At 40.7% G+C, this 17,488-nt stretch overlaps 1 protein-coding gene across 15 annotated transcripts in view; it reads right to left on the bottom strand.

Moving 5' to 3' along the window:
- The window catches only part of LOC127650388 (focal adhesion kinase 1-like), a 110,073-nt gene that overhangs the window by 52,179 nt on the left and 40,406 nt on the right, over positions 1 to 17,488 (bottom strand). For 14 of the 15 annotated variants that reach the window (XM_052135787.1, XM_052135786.1, XM_052135789.1 and 11 more), the window contains 2 exons: positions 6,661 to 6,887; positions 4,952 to 5,118 (listed from right to left, as the gene is read on the bottom strand). In XM_052135787.1, coding sequence (XP_051991747.1) covers positions 4,952 to 5,118; positions 6,661 to 6,887 — 394 coding nt within the window. Of the gene's footprint in view, positions 1 to 4,951; positions 5,119 to 6,660; positions 6,888 to 13,896; positions 14,406 to 17,488 lie in introns of those variants that run through there. The other variant, XM_052135800.1, reaches the window with a different exon arrangement.

The raw sequence follows: 17,488 nt of genomic DNA, 5'->3' as shown, positions 1-17,488 counted from the left end.
AGTGGAGAAAACAGGGACTCAATCCAAATTCACAAACTTCAACTACACACTGAAAGTAGCACTATACAGTAGTGAGAAAGTACATACTATTGAGTACTGTTTGCATGCAAGCAAGCATTAGCATTTAGCGGCATTGATAAACACACGATTTGTTATTACATTCGGTTTTAGCTGTCATTTACACAAGGCGAAATACTGTCATAATATTAGCGAAACAACATGCACTTTGAAAAACCACCAGGAAAAGCATCCCATCCCAGCACCTGACATACTACAATATGAGTCACGTTTAAGTCAACATGAAATGCCGTTCGCAATTTGACATATTTCTGAGTGAAAAGGGATATTAGACATGAAAAATGTGTAGGGTTCATTTTATTCATCACCATCCGATTGTTGCTATTTGGATATGTAAGTACAGTGTAGTTCTAGCGGGAAGATTAGCAGCTGTATATCATCACACCATTAGCTGGGTAATCCCCAGCCAATCACATGTAAGCCGATGCTTTATAAGTCTGCTCACAATCACACTACGGTTTCAGTGTGCTAACACGGCAACCTCCTCCACCCCACCACCACTGGTTGAGTCCTGTCCTGCACAGGGGTAGGCTCCTCGCCCCTTCCTCCTATCTCTGGCAGGATATGACGGTTCAGAGTACAACTTTTTCGGACCCCCCAGACGGGGCTTACGCCAAAGAGAGACATTACTTTTCTGTTTATATTCATCAAATAAATGTCATCTTAAATTTCACTCAAATCTGCGACTCTTCCTGATAGAACTATTGGTTTTCTGCAAACTTAAATCTCATCTGGTGAAATATATATATATATATCTATATATATATATATATATATATATATATACACACAGTATATGTAAGGGATAATCCACAGCTTGGTGTGCATTAAACGAATTTAAATGCACATAAAAGAACCACCCGACGTGAAGCAAACAGCATATTAATATCGAACGGTGATTAAAACTGACCGGAACTACCTGTGCATTCAGTGGTTTAAACTGCACTCATTCCAGCCAATCAGAATCAAGTATTAGAACAGCCCATGGTGTGTGTGTATATATATATATGGAACCATTCATCTGGTGAATATATAGGCTAAAATAAGCTTAACTGATCCAACAGAGCCAAATCTGCATCATTTCAAAATAAGAGTCTCTTGAGTTTTTTGGGCTTCTTTATAGTTAAATGTGCACCTCTTTATGAACCAAATATATATATATATTTTTTCTGGTTATTTTTGGGATTTTGGTTGGACAATAAACTGCATCTGGGATTTTATTCAAGTTGTACTCTTGTAGCATCAATGTCCTTGTCTGTCACCGTTTAATTTACATTCTATAAATCGATTTTTAATCGATTATCGGCCTTTTCCACCACCTTAGTTATACGTATCGGCAAAACACACTATCGGTTGACCTCTAGTTTCTACATTTATTACATGCTTTTAAATATTCTGAAAATAAACATTTCATACTTTCTGAATGACGTACATTGATGAAACGTTTACAATGGGACCAGAAATATCAAGCTAAGGCCATTTTGTCAATTTTTATTATAAAAAAATATTTTTCATTATTATAGTGCAGAGAATATTCGATTTGACACAAATGCCTTTTAATAAAACGGTATTTCCTTACAAGAGTAGACAGCAGATTCATATCGGAGTTGACAATTGGTCGTAGTAGCAGGGACGATTATTCGTATGACCCTTTTAAAGAAAATCAAAGCAGCGAAATGCATTTGCTCCGAGACAGCAAACCAGATCCGGTTCAAACGCCATCCTAAAATGATATCATCTCATCACCTACCGCCTTAAAGCACTCAAACACCCGTGCAACGATAATCCACCAGGACCTCACTAGAGTCAGAACAATAACAGGCCTGCTAGTCTGAATGTAGAGCTGGACCCTGTCCGCAGGCTCTGTAAGCGATGACATCAGCGTCCTGACATGTTCTGACCCAACTGATGACTAAGCACTCTCCTTACCTCATCTCAGAAACAAACGGTCTAATCCGATTAGAGAACAGCTCCGGCCTGTTCCAAAAATTTCCAAATGCACAAAAATGTCAGTCTGGGAAAGGAGAAGCTTTCAGGAACAGTGACATACGAGGACGACCCGACCATTAGAAAATCAAAGGCAGACATGATTCTGTGTAAAACATCAAAATGACAGTAATTAGATTGTTAAGAAGGAATGCAGGATGGAATTGGGTCGGGATTTTCCAGCTCCGAGTACAGAGAACACGGATACTGAGGGAGGAAATTAGGCTTTATCTAGTCTCCTCCACAGACGGCACATCAATAGTCTGTTCACAGACAGTTTCATACATATTGCACACAAAATGGCAAGTGGCAAGTTCCAATCTAATTGCCTGTCTTTATGTAATTTCTGCGAGTCAGTGTGCACAGGCTTTGAATTAGTGCATCAGGAAACAAAGTCATGTTTACAAGTTCACAGGATGCTAAATTAGGCACTTCTGAGGAAGAACTACACACACATTTAATTTGATTACGCTTATGAGCGCGGTTTCAATTGAACCACTCTATGTTAGTCTACCACCACCGACTAGCCAGGTCAATTATAACACGGGAAAACACCGCTAATTAAATGCATTGCTGTTGTTTTCTTCAGTAGGACTAACAAGTAAAATGATGCATATTCACAATGCAGTTTCTTTGCCGATGGTAAATTCATAAGCTAACAGCGGACATTCATTTTGCATTGTTAGATATGCTTCTACTACACATCTCAATGTAAAAAACACAATGCAAAACTAATATTAACAAGATTAATCATAATAACTCTCACTTTCTTTACACCAAACAATGGTGCAAAAAGTGTCCCTTTGCACCTCCTGGCGGCAATTTTGAGAACGGGTTTTACAAGTGGCTGGTGTTTTTATTGCTGTTTTAATCCCCGGTCATTCTGGTTGACGATCTACTGAGTTTGTGATGTTTATGCCAGGGTAGCTCAGAGGTAAAGACGCTGGCTATCACCCCTGGAGTTCGCTAGTTTGCTAGTTCGCTAGTTTGAATCTCAGGGCGTGTTGAGTGACTCCAGCCAGGTCTCCTAAGCAACCAAATTGGCCCGGTTGCTATGGAGGGTAGAGTCACGTGGGGTAACCTCCTCGTGGTCGCTATAATGTGGTTCTCGCTCTCAGTGGGGTGCGTGGAGAGTTGAGCGTGGATGCTGCGGAGAATAGCGTGAAGCCTCCACACGCGCTAGGTCACTGTGGCAACACGCTCAACAAGCCACGTGATAAGATGCGCAGGTTGACGGTCTCAGACAAGGAGGCAACTGAGATTCGTCCTCCGCCACCCGGATTGACTTATAAGCACATTGGGAATTGGCCGTTCCAAATTGGAAGAAAAAGGAGTTTTGTTTGAGACACTTAGCATCAAGTAAACTCACTTTATATTCAGCTTTGCTCTCAGAGTTAGGGCTGCACGATTTTGACAACAATAATAATTGAGATTTATTTGGACTAGAACTGACATTAAAATACTTATTGTGAGTGGAGCAACTGCAAGCCGTATTCTTTATGTTGGCTACTCATCCAAAACAAGCTGAAAACTGTATTCCTAAATTACATTATTGCTATTTTATGCAGTAGTCTGCAATCAAGACTACTTATCTAACTGCACAACTTTACATTGGCCCTCACAGAAGTGATAATAAACAAAGCTGCTACTATAATTTTGAATAAATCATACACAGAAGCGAGCAATTGACACCTCAAATTGGTTAAAATGATCAACCACTGCCAAAAACACAAGTTAAATAGAAAAATGAATGGAAAATTTGGATGCAACATCCTATAGACGGCTATAATTGACACTTTTAACGATTAGTTCTTAACCAGAATAAGCTACAATGTGGACCAGACTTCATGCGGATAGTCAAAAAGGCTTTTTATCTTTCAAAAACGGCTCTAACATCATCGTGCATGTTTAACAGGGGTCCGGCCATTTCAGGACTTCAATCAAGAGCACATCTTGCATCCTGTACTATTTTGACACATTTATGAAGCAATCAATGAGTGCGTTTACATGCACAACAACACATAGATAACTATCCAAAATCTCGAGGAATCAAGAGCGCTGATATTAAAACAATATTGGCTATAAACAGCAGCTTGCATGCGTGTGAGGAGAAAGACTCTCTTTCATTGGGTTCTTCTGTTCTGTGAGTGACAGAACAAAAGCACAAGTGAAATAGAGGCGAGTGAATGGATGCTACAGCTGCTTCATGGGGCACACAGGCCTGGTGGCATTATGGGTAGAAACAAGACAACATAAAAATGCCATCTGTGAGGACATAACTCACTTTTTAATGGCAGACATGGACTCAGGCCCTCGATAAACACACATGCACAAAAGCAGGTCATGCACGCAGATGGACACACAAATGTAGAGGTGCGTATTCAAACACTCGTCCTGCCGCAATGCAACGATCACAAAAAGCATCTTATGGCAATGAGGGTTGGAGCTGCCCACTGTCCATAGATAAAGAGGCTAGGTTAAACAAATCAGGGCTCTGCAATATGGCTACAAAAACAATGATTTAGCATTATCTCAATAGCATTATTACAAACATATATTTTGTGACTGAAAATGTTATATGCACACATATTATTATAATACTGAATTACTACTAATTTATTAAGACAGAATTATTATTATAATGAGGATAAGATTTGTTTAATGCATTAGCAATAATGCTAATGCTAGCCTACTGTTTACCACCCGTTCACACAAGGACAGTGTGAGGCGTTTAATCAGTACAGTTAATTAAATTGCAGCCTTTTGCGGTTTAATATTCACATATGACCATTGAAATCATCATGATTCTTATAATATTGCTAAATTTGATATCATTAGCAATCATGAATATTTGATGTATTGCCCTGCCTGCAAATGAATAACTTACCTCCACTCATCCTGTGGGCGGTTCTGTTCATACTTCTCTCTCACGTGGGACACGCCCATATCTGGGTGGAGCCAGTGGGTGACGCCCGACGGTGCGTGAGTGAGGCGCAGCCCGAAACATGCCACATGCTTCACTTTATGAATGTCCACGATCTTCTGTATGATTCCCTGCAGGCAAAACACAACGTTTCTCAGCTCAATATCACAATATACGGCCATAATATTCCTATAGCACACTGCATGCTACAATATATAAAGTGAATTATAGACTCATAAAATCATGAGACTGTTATTAGATGATTATAGCATAATGGATCAGACCTTTAAACTGCTGTGCAAATCAACCTCAACCTCCATGAGACTAAATATTCTCATCACATAGTTTTACTGCAGTGCGGTGTACTTGCTGCATATGTTGCACTGGTCAGCAACACAGAAATTAAGAGTGCACTATCCAAAACCAAGGTCAGCAAAAAAATATTGCTGCAAACCCAAACTCTCTATTTTTGTTTCAACTAAAGTCACAGATATAGAAACTGGCGATAGAGCTAAAAATGATATCTCAAAATGTTTAGCCTTCTGATGATATTCAAAATCACCGACTCTCATCCTGGTTACACACTAAATGGATTACATCATCACGCTTGAGCCAAAATAATCTGATTCTGAGGCGGATTACAGCAGCTGTAAAATTAATGACATAATTATGTATAGGCTATATCGATATATACACGAGCGGCCAATAGTTTGGAATAATGTACTTAGCAAAGATTTATTTCACTAACATGACATCGAGAATTTGTACTTCCTGTGGTGAAATATTATTTATGATAAACTATTATGTATAATTAATAATTTTAGAAGATGAGTCTCAATGCTAAAACAATCGTCCTGTTTAAATACAGTGAAATCTTTGATTGTATTGCAAAGACAAACATAACAGCTACATCATTTTCTCTATTCTTTCTTCTACTGGCATATAAACAGAGCGCATCAGGATTTCTCTTTTTAATCTGAGTCGGTCCGTACAAAGCTCAGGAGAAATATAATCCATGCTGCAGGAAATCTGAACATCCCGGTAAAGCTTAAAACAATAACATACATGATCGACCATGAGCGAGGGAGAATCTTTCTCTGTCAGCCGGTCAGAACGTTTAGCCTTGGATTAAACCAGATGAATAAAGTTTCTGTGCTTGTTTGCTTTGGTCTTCATCCAGACAATGTAACAGAGGTCAGTGTGGAAATATGAGAGGTCACCAGAGACCACCCGTTCAAGAGGAACAGTGTGCTTATCTTCCTGTGAATGTGCTTGCAATAATCCGCTAAACACAGGCTAAGATCAATATAACAGTTGCGTGCGTCTCTAATAGAGTCTCATGTCTGTCTGCACTCTTGCCATTCAGAGTTGGGAAACAAGATATTAGGCTAATGTGTTCAAGGAATTCAATTACTTAGGAAGAAAAATGAAACCGTTCAGTGAATTACAAGTTTCAAATCTATTGCATAAATTAAATTCATAACTTGGATGGAAACATTGCTATTGTATTCTAGCTTTACCATGACATTGTTAGTCTACAAGTCAACTGTCCAGCTGATCAACCAGCTCAGACCAGCTATTGACAATTAAAGATCAACTTGGAGTACCTACAAACCATGTATCTGGATTTTTAAACGGGAAACACACCGTTTTGGTCTTGGTCTTTTTCTTACCCTAACATCAGTTGCGTCTCCATAGCGGATGTTGCTGGACCAGGTGCTGTGCTCGCTGTTGCTCTCGAAATGATGAAAGACCTTCAGGACCCGATCAGGGGCTCCAGGGGCCCGCTCCGTCCCCGCGCTGAGTCGAGCCTTGGCCCCGCCCCCCAGGGTGTGGTTCGGGTTGGGGTCCAGGAATGCCGTCGCCATGCCTTTTCTGTATGCTAAGTGTCTGTCATATTCTGTTCAGAAACAAGAGAAACGGAAAAGCGGGTTATGGCGGAATCTAAACATCTGAAGTTTAAGTTGGAAATCGCTAGTCACAAAAAAAAAATGGCCTTAACTTGGAAATCTTAACTTGGCGTGTCAGGTGCGATTACAAGACACCTACAAACCAATGTCGTTTAACGAACTTAAGTTCCAAAGCTTATTTTTTTAAACATCATGAATTTCCCAGCTACAAAAAGACCAATTTTTAAAACTTAAAATTGATTAACTTCTTATTAAAAAATAAAAGTTAATTATACATAATTATTCCAAATCACTATTTCATGTTTCAAAGTATCTTTTTATATATTTTTGTACCGTCTCAGGACAGTTACACCACTTCGAAAAATTTCTAAATGACTTTGAACTCGTTGATGTTCATCAAAGTAGAGGCGTAGGGGGCCTGGGTAGCTAAATGAGTAAAGACGCTGACTATCACTCCTGGAGTCGTGAGTTTGAATCCAGGGTGTGTTGAGTGACTCCAGTCAGGTCTCCCAAGCAACCAAATTGGCCCGGTTGCTAGGGAGGGTAGAGTCACATGGGGTAACCTCATTGTGGTTGCTATAATGTGGTTCTCGCTCTCAGTGGGGCATGTGGCGAGTTGTGCGCGGATGCACCGGAGAATAGCGTGAAGCCTCCACACGCACTACGTCTCAGCGGTAACGCGTTTAACAAGCCACGTGATGAGATGCGCGGATTGACGGTCTCAGGCAACTGGGAGATTCATCCTCCACCACCCAGATTGATGTGAGTCACTAGGCCACAACGAGCACTTAAGGGCACATTGGGAATTCCAAATTAGGGAGAAAAAAGGGGAGACCCCCCTAAACATAAAACATCCATCCATCCATCCATCGTCAACCGCTTATCCTGTGTACAGGGTCGCGGGGAAACATAAAACATATTCTATATAAAAAAAAATACAAAAAAATTAAAAAAAGATCACACATTCTTATCACATATTCTCAAAAATTCCTTAAAACTTTCATATAATGAAAAGATTGATGAGATTTAGAAAGTGCCCCCCTCCCCTTTGTGTGAATTGCATTTACGTATTTTTAAATAACTTTTGAGTCTGGACTAAAATATGAGTCACGCCATTGACGCAATAAGTTACAGATGCAACGAAACCAGATCTACTAAATAAAACAACCTTTTCTACTGGCAATTCATCACCAACTCACAAACCTTCACAGCTCTGTTTCAATATGAGAACATTTTCCTTTCTATCTCAGTGTGCGAAGAGTGTTGAGTGCCAGACACCACAATATGGCAAAGCGTGAACTACGTGATTATTTCGCTCTGGAAAAAAGTGCCATAATATGGAGCAGATGAATTCAGAGAGACCACGCAGACGGAGAGTCACGTGATGCTGCTGAAAACCAGTTTCCTCCGTCCGTTAACTCACTGTTAGCAGACGAAGAGCATTTATGTTTACATTTCACACTTTGGGACGCATCTACGGCACACTGAGTTACATTACGCCATACTGTGTGAGACACATCGCAGCCAAGACTTCACAATGGACAGTGCTGTCTGTTTACGTCATCTCGCCATCGTGTGATGAGCTTCTGGTTTATGTGTTGCTCACGTAAATCCAGCGGGTGAAGTTTACTCTGTGTAAACCGTACAGAGTTACGTCACATCCCTTGATCATTCCTGCTGAAAACACACACAAACCAGCCATCTTACTAAAGGAGTAAATCTCACAAAAACCATTGAGATCTCTTTTGTGCTTAGTGACATTATTTTCATGATAAATATGCAATTTCAGTTTGCTTTTAGGGTGAAATATGAGCTTGACATGTTCTAAGCAAGTTTTGAGGGATTCAGTAACAGCAGATGTGTGTGTGTGTGTGTGTGTGTGTTGTTTCAAAAACACGAAAGCTTCGGTGAATTATCCGTTACACACTCACAGTCACGTATGATGACAACCAGATCTGAATACCTCCAGCATACAACACACACACAGCTGTGTGACACTGACACCATATAAACACAACTCAGACGGTCTGCTCATATATCATCAACAGACGACAAAACATCACACACAATAAAAGACATTTAGTGAGTAATGATCCAGCAGATGCTTTTATCCAAAGTAACACAGGGAGGAACTTGAGGGCATTAATCCATCAACCTTCAGCTCTGAGCTTTAAAGGGATAGTTCATCTCATCATTTATTCACCCTCATGATATCCCAGGTGTACATGACTTTCTTTGTTCTGCAGAACATATTTGATGAACAATAGAAAAATATCTCAGCTCAGCAGGTCCTTACAATGCGAGTGGATGGTGATCAGACATTTGAAGCTCCAGATATCACAAACAGTCAGTATAAACATCATCCATACGCGGCGGTTAAATTAATGTCTTCTAAAGGAACACAATCAGTTTTAGTGCAAAAACGATCAATATTTCAGTACTTTTTTTTTTAACTCTAAATCATGCATCCGGTCAGCCGCGGCATGCACGCTTGACGTAATCGCGTTGTCACGTGAGACACCAAGAACTGACACACGTGCAACACGAGCGCTGTTTACAGCGGAGTAGGAGGAACGCTGTACAGAAGCTTGGTTGGTTTTGGTTTAGATCTGTATTTATCTGTTTGTTTACTCACAATGGTGTGTTTGTGTTCTTATCCTGGATGTCTCAAGAGGAGAACGTGAGATCACCTCGGTATCCATGGCAACGCGAATACGTCACACGAGAAACCATGTGATCTTCACCCTCTCGTGAAGCTTACCGGAAGTGATGCTTTATAGTTAAAAAGAACGTACATATTCATCTTTTTCACACCAATAGTGATTGTATCCCTTTAGAAGAATCCTCGAATCCTTTATTTTGGTCACACATTATACACAAAGTTTTTTTTTTTTGCATATATACAGTGAAATGTATTAGTTTTCACATATCCCAGCTAAGCTGGGGTCAGAGTGAAGGATCAGCCATGATACGGCGCCCCTGGAGCAGATAGGGTCAAGGGCCTTGCTCAAGGGCCCAACAGTGGCATCTTGGTGGTGCTGGGGCTTGAACCCCCGATGCATGAATATTCATATATTTATAACAGCTAAAACAATGTGTCATCACCCCCCTAAATAAATGTCTGTTCGAATAATGTTAGAGATTTTGAAACAAACCAGCCATGTTTGCATTCTCTAAAGAGACGACTTAAATTATTCATTTAATTGGATATTTTTCTACCTATGTGTATTTCCTTTGTTGGATTGCTTTCAGAAGATGTCGAGTTTCTTGAGGAAAGTTTATAATAATAATAATAATAATAAAAGTCCACAACATCAGATTGAAGTGTGACATAATGTGACATTTTAATGCGTAAAGGTTGATTTAAAACCAAATTGAGTAGCTCAGTGAGTATTGACGCTGACTATCACCACTGGAGTCGCGGTATCCTAAGCAACCAAATTGGCCCGGTTGCTAGGGAGGGTAGAGTCACATGGGGTAACCTCCTCGTGGTCATGATTAGTGGTTCTCGCTCTCAGTGGGGCGTGTGGTGAGTTGTGTGTGGATCGTGGAGAGTAGCATGAGTCTCAGCGGTGTCATGCACAACGTGTCACGTGATAAGATGCGCAAATTGACTGTCTACATTAATCCGGATACATTTAAAAACAGCATTTTCGTTTCAAAACGGTCTCCGTCTACACTAGCATTTTCAAGCGTTTTCCAAAAGTTGCGCATCCACACCGAGTCGTCTGAAAACGCTTACGTCCCTGTACTGCGCATGAGTAAAACGTAAGACGTTTATTTACTTTCCGCCTCTTTGAAACGTCGCGGCAATGTGCGGTCTGAAACGCAACCGTCCTCGTGGTCCGCCGCTGAACAACAACTGCGAACAAACGTCCCGTCTCCTTTGACGAAATGTAAGCTGAAGTATTTACAAACGGACATTAATCTCGAACAACGCTAACAAACTGAAGAGTAGCCAAGACAACGGCGATACAACGTCGTCCACCATCTTGTTTTGGACTGAATGGCTGCGTCACGTGACTAAAACTAATTTAGTTTTTTGTTTGTTTACTTTGTGTTTTTCAAGTTCCAAATAAAGAGGAAGAAGTTTACATTAATTAAGTATTTCATTCGCTGACCGGATTATTCAAATTAAGGCTTTACAATATAATTATTTCATATATAAACCCATTTTTATAGATTTAATTGAAAAACGTAACTATATCGTGATGCATATCGTTATTGTCATATAAAAATATTCATATCGTGATTTTAGATTTTGGTCATACACCGCTAACGCTACTAACTTAACTACGTTTTGAAGTAACGTGACCGCAATGCAACTTCTCCAGTAACAAGCTTCCGTTTCCAACGAGTAGCGGTAAAGCGCGACCATGCGTTACATCACTGTTTTCTCAATGCATACACCGCTTTACTGCCGAGCGAGATGAGGCAATAACCAAACCCGCGTGAAACTGTCATCTCGCTTGTATGCAGTGATGGGAGGTCCAGGACATTTAATAAAATTGGTTTCTTTGTACGGTTCATGTAAGTGAACTGGTTAAAATAAATGATTCACCGATTCACTTATACAGTATGTTGCGTTGGGAAATCCAATCCAATCCATTTCGGGGAACTGGTATGAGTAAATGATGACACAGTTTTCATTTTGGGGTGAAGTATCCCTTTAAGGGTTGCAAATCAACATTTGATCTTTCCATGAAACAGGCACAATCTTTTAAACCCTCCGTGACAGTAGTGTGCATTAGATTACCGTCCAAAGATTTAATGTTAAGAACCTGAAATCTCTGCATCTGCATCCATTAGTGTGACTGAATCTTTTAGTAACAACCTGAACTTGAGGGGTCACGGATGATTGTTTAGGTGTATGTTTGGTCTGTATTGTGTGTTTATATAGCTGTGCTTTTAAGGTTTGGTCTCTTGCTGATGGATCTATAGTTATATGGGGTATTTTCCAGATACTGTTGCTTGCTTTCTGGTCTTCGTCTTGGTATCCGACCATTGACTGATGCAAATTTCTCACAAAAATGCAGAGTTACTCAAAACATCAAGCTCTAATCTTGCTCTATGCAATGTCAGATGGTCTCTACTCATATAAGTTATAAGTAATAAGTCCCGACAGGCCCGCAGCAGATTGATTCGGCATTGAGTGATCAAAACTTGACAAAAAACACTTGACTTGAATCAGATAGATTGAATTAACCAATTAAAATGTATGAGATAAATGGTTTTCATCTTCAAATCAATCTCTCTCTCTTCATGATTTCTGGACAAACACTAACACACACACACACACACACACACACACACACACACACATGTTGTGTTTCCATGTTTTATGGGGACTTTCCATAGACATAATGGTTTTTATACTGTACAAACTTTATATTCTATCCCCTAAACCTAACCCTACCCCTAAACCTAACCCTCACAGAAAACTTTCTGCATTTTTACATTTTCAAAAAACATAATTTAGTATGATTTATAAGCTGTTTTCCTCATGGGGACCGACAAAATGTCCCCACAAGGTCAAACATTTTGGGTTTTACTATCCTTATGGGGACATTTGGTCCCCACAAAGTGATAAATACACGCTCACACACACACACACACACACACACACACACACACACACACACACACACACACACACACACAGTCATTAAGTCTGTTTGCCCCTGTCAGTCAGTCACACAAAAGCCAACCAGATTAAGACTGAATGAGCATTTGAGTGATGGACTCAAGAGCAGGTGCGCGCACACACACACACACACACACACACACACACTACAATGAACTGCTTTACAATTAATCATTTGTTTTATTCTTCTTCCACTTTAAGAAGAGAAAAGCATCAGCAAAACAAATACATGTAAATGATGCTGTTTTTAAAAATGTGTTTATTGTGTACATGGAATATTAATTATTTATTTTATTATATACTATAGATGAAACAACAAACAGACAGATCGTTCGAATGGGAGACAGACAGACAGAACGACAGACAGACAGACAGACAGACAGACAGATCGTTGGAATGGGAGACAGACAGACAGAACGACAGACAGAACGACAGACAGATAGTTCGAATGAGAGACGGACAGACAGAACGACAGACAGACAGACAGACAGATAGATCAAATGAGAGACAGACAGACAGACAGACGACAGACAGACAGACAGATATTTCGAATGAGAGACAGACAGACAGACAAACAGACAGGTAGTTCAAATGAGAGACAGACAGATAGACAAGACAGACAGACAAGACAAACATACAGACAGACCAACAGACAGATAGTTCGAATCAGAGATAAGATAGATAAGACAGACAGACACATAAGGCAGATAGACATAGTTCAAATGAGAGACAGACAGATACATAAGAGAGACAGAGAGCCAGACAAGACAAACATACAGACAGAACGATAGATAAGACAGACAGACAGACAGACAGAATGATAGACAGACAGACAGACAGACAGATAAGACAAACAGACAGACAGACCGATAGACAGACAGACCAACAGACAGAGTTCAAATGACAGATAGACACACAGACAGACCGACAGATAAGACAGACAGACAGATAGATAAGACAGACAGACAGATCTGTCAGATAAAACAGATCATAAAAAATAAGACAAAAATCATAAAATAAGACATACAGAATGAAAGACAGACAGACAGACAGACACACACACCAATAGATAAGACAAACAGAGAGACAGAACAATACAGATAGCACGATAGACAGAATAACAGACAGACAGATAAAAGACAGATTGATACATATAATGACAGAAAGACAGACAGATAAAAAGCTAGCAAAAGAAAGTGCTATTCAGCAACTCTTGTGTATGTAGAAAACAAGACTGTCTGCATTCATGTCAAAATACTTCCAAATCACCAACAGTGACAAACTGCATGAAACTACAAACTACGAGAGCGGAGAGAGAGAGAGAGAGAGAGAGAGAGAGAGAGAGACAGGTGTACCTCCAGCCCAGCACAAGGGGAAATGGCTGCATCGTGGTTTCTCCATATAGGCGGCTGACTGTCTATCTGAACCCATGCTGAGGGTCAGCCAGCACCCACCGCTCTCAAACACCCGCATGAGCGCCAGGGCAACGTCTCACCACACACCCAGACACTGGCCTCCTTCACGGGACCATGCGCGGGATAATCCACAACGGACGAACAGATCCAAGCTCCACACACACACACACACACCACGCCGGGCTGCACCGTTTGGATCTATCCAATTCACGCCGGGAGACCCAAAGAAGCCCAGACACAAATATAAAAAGAGCAAACGGGAATATAAATCCCGTCCTGATGCCTGACGACACAACTGACCCGGAATTCACAGAGAGAGTCTGAAGTTATCTCCTAAGAGACAGACGTGATGTCCTGAGAGAGACAGATGGTGCTTGTGTTGCTCTTCCTCACAGAGGTGTCTGAGCTGATTGAAACAGGAAAGGCCAGAGAGAGGCTCGAGGGGGTGGAGCCACTGCAGCCTCATTAATATGCAAAACAGACACTCATTTCCATTCAACTCTGGCTGTTTACCAAACGACTGCAGCTGCAAATCATCGCTGACCTGCACGGCATCTGTCCTCTGCCTCTATGTGCTCAAAAGTGCCAGGTTCTGTTACCCAGCATGCCCATTCTTTACACTGAGTCTCAAAGCACCAGTTGTGGCATCCATATGGAGAGAAATGACGATGCCCTCTGGCAATGCTTTGACCTTAGAGGCACAGTGTAAAGAATAGAGGCAGTTAAACACTTTTGTAAACTCACCCTGGAGCCCTCGGGCAAAATCAATCAATTACCACCAATAACAGCCATGTTACCCACACTAACCTCGTCCATAAGAGCTGTGGTACTTTAAAACCTCTAAAACAAGGAGATTAAGATTAGATTGGATTCCCCTTTTGTCTCATAAATGTTCACACCCCTTTCATAATTTATGCAAATATAAGAGATAAAACATTTATTTGATGTAGTACTGCTCTTCAGAATCTACACTACAGATATTTACATATAGTAAAGTATGCATATAGTAGTGTGTTGTCTAATTGAGCATCAATGAATGTTTGCACCTTGTGTAATACTTGTGTACAAATCCCTCAGTTGTCCTAAGTGTCAAAAGCTTGATCTCTTAATTTAAATTGTTTTAAAATATTGCCTTAATGCGAATTGAATGAAATCCCAGATGCAGTTTATTGTGCTACTCCAATCCCAATCAATAATTACCAGAAGATTAAAAAAGTGCTACACAATACAGGACTATTAATTATAAAGAAGCCCGACATGCACATGGGACTCTTATTTTGAAATGTCTGCACTCCCAGATGTGACCTCACTGACGGCTGATTCGCCGAGAAAGTGAATCTGATTCAAAGTGTTAACCTGAGCTCCAGAGGTCAAACCCGCAGTTCTTTTCGGGTGATTCATGAAAAAGATCCAGTTCAAAAGAGTAATTTGTTCACGACTCTCTCGCGCTTGCGTGCAGAGCAGCGAGCTCGTCAGAAACAGAACGGTTAAAAACGACACGGGACACACTAGTGGTCGCTCTAAAGATGTATTCAATAACTCACAAGATGATATCTGACGAAACCGCACATGAACGCACACGACCCGACAGATTTTAAATTATTGTCGCAAACAATTACTTTTGGAGTAATTTGTTCGGGAATCGGACAACACTGTCACGTTGTACGTTTCGTGCAGTAGATTCAAAAGAACCGACCCATAAGAGTCATTTGTTCGGGAATCGGACAACACTGGTCACGTTGTACGTTTCGTGCAGTAGATTCAAAAGAACCGACCCATAAGAGTCATTTGTCCGGGAATCGGACAACACTGGTCACGTTGTACGTTTCGTGCAGTAGATTCAAAAGAACCGACTCATAACAGTCATTTGTTCGGGAATCGGACAACACTGGTCACGTTGTACGTTTCGTGCAGTAGATTCAAAAGAACCGACTCATAAGAGTCATTTGTCCGGGAATCGGACAACACTGGTCACGTTGTACATTTTGTGCAATAGATTCAAAAGAACCGACTCATAAGAGTCATTTGTCCGGGAATCGGACAACACTGGTCACGTTGTACATTTTGTGCAATAGATTCAAAAGAACCGACTCATAAGAGTCATTAGTTTGGGAATCAACTACGCTGGTCACACGTTTCATACTTTAGCTTCCAAAGAAGCGACTCATAGGAGTAATTCTATCGGGAATCGGTCTACAGCAGTCACGCAGTATGTTTTGTTCTGCAGATTTAAAAGAAGCGGCTCATAAGAGTCATTTCAAAAGGCCTATTAACAGATCCGAAAATCATGAGAATCACTTGGTTACAGAACTTGAAAAAATACAATTAAAATTGAACAGACCGAATTAAAATGTGTGACTCTCGGATCCCTGGTCAGAAGCTGTGGGATGTGGGGGTGATAGTACACAGTGAGTTTTAAGCCAATCATTGGCTTTATCAGCAGGAGATCTCTCCAATGGCTTACGTCCATTCAGGACCCTCACAGATGGACCCCAAAGAGCCTTTTCAACCCAAATCCCTAAAAGTGAGAGATTGTGCAGGGCATGTACAGAAGATCTTTTAGAGGATCTGACAGGAGTGTTCCTCTACGAGAGGAAATTCCAGACTGATTGCATTTACAAAGTCCAAAATCCACTTAGAAGGACTGCTAGTAAAACAAACCCAGTAAATTGTCTCGCAAGGGGAAATCTGATATGATTCACATTTTACTTTTCCTTGGCTATGTTGGAACTAACATATTTCAGTAATACACATCACCAGTGAAGTACATACTATGAAGCCAAAGTGTACTTTGGATTTTTCACACACAGTGCACGTATGGTTGCCACCTGTCCCATAAAGTAGGGGAATACGTGATTTATACTATATTTTGCTAGAACATTAATTGAACCTTGCTATTCGTTGGACCTTTAGCCAACGGTGGGTAAGGGACCATATGAAGAGTCCACACATTGTGCTAAAACTGTGGCGGGTGTGGTAAGGGACCGTCTGAAAACATCAGCCACTCGGCCCATCCAGTGATGGCCGTTCATGAAGGCTCAAAATAACCCTAAAAAGAGAAATTGGAGACAAAGGGGCTGCTGGGAAGGGAGGGGGTTGCAGTGCTCTTCCTTTACAAACCCTTAAACATCCGGCCTGCTGTCTTCAGGACAAAAGCCTTTACAAACTCATTTTAACTCCACAGCAGGACGCCGCACTGCACTGAGACACACTCCACGCCCGGCCGCACGTTTCCCTCGCGCATGGCGACTACTCATAAATATGTGCGAGGTATGTTATGGGGGTTGGTTGGGACACAGTAAGCCTAATAATTCATTTTGTGACTGAAAAGTGACACAAAAGTCAATGTATATTTCCTCATGAGACCGTAAATAACTGAATATTGTAGATGCACCACTTACAAAAAAAAATATCATGGTACAACTATGCTTTTTGGACATTTACCATGGTACTAACATAATGTTTTTAGCCTTGTCCCATGGTATTCTTTGACGTACCTTGGAGCAGTACATAAAAACAATGGTACACACAT

This window comes from Xyrauchen texanus, chromosome 10 (assembly GCF_025860055.1).
Source record: "Xyrauchen texanus isolate HMW12.3.18 chromosome 10, RBS_HiC_50CHRs, whole genome shotgun sequence".
NCBI classification, from domain to species: domain Eukaryota; kingdom Metazoa; phylum Chordata; class Actinopteri; order Cypriniformes; family Catostomidae; genus Xyrauchen; species Xyrauchen texanus.
This window is presented reverse-complemented; position numbering and strand designations above follow the sequence as displayed.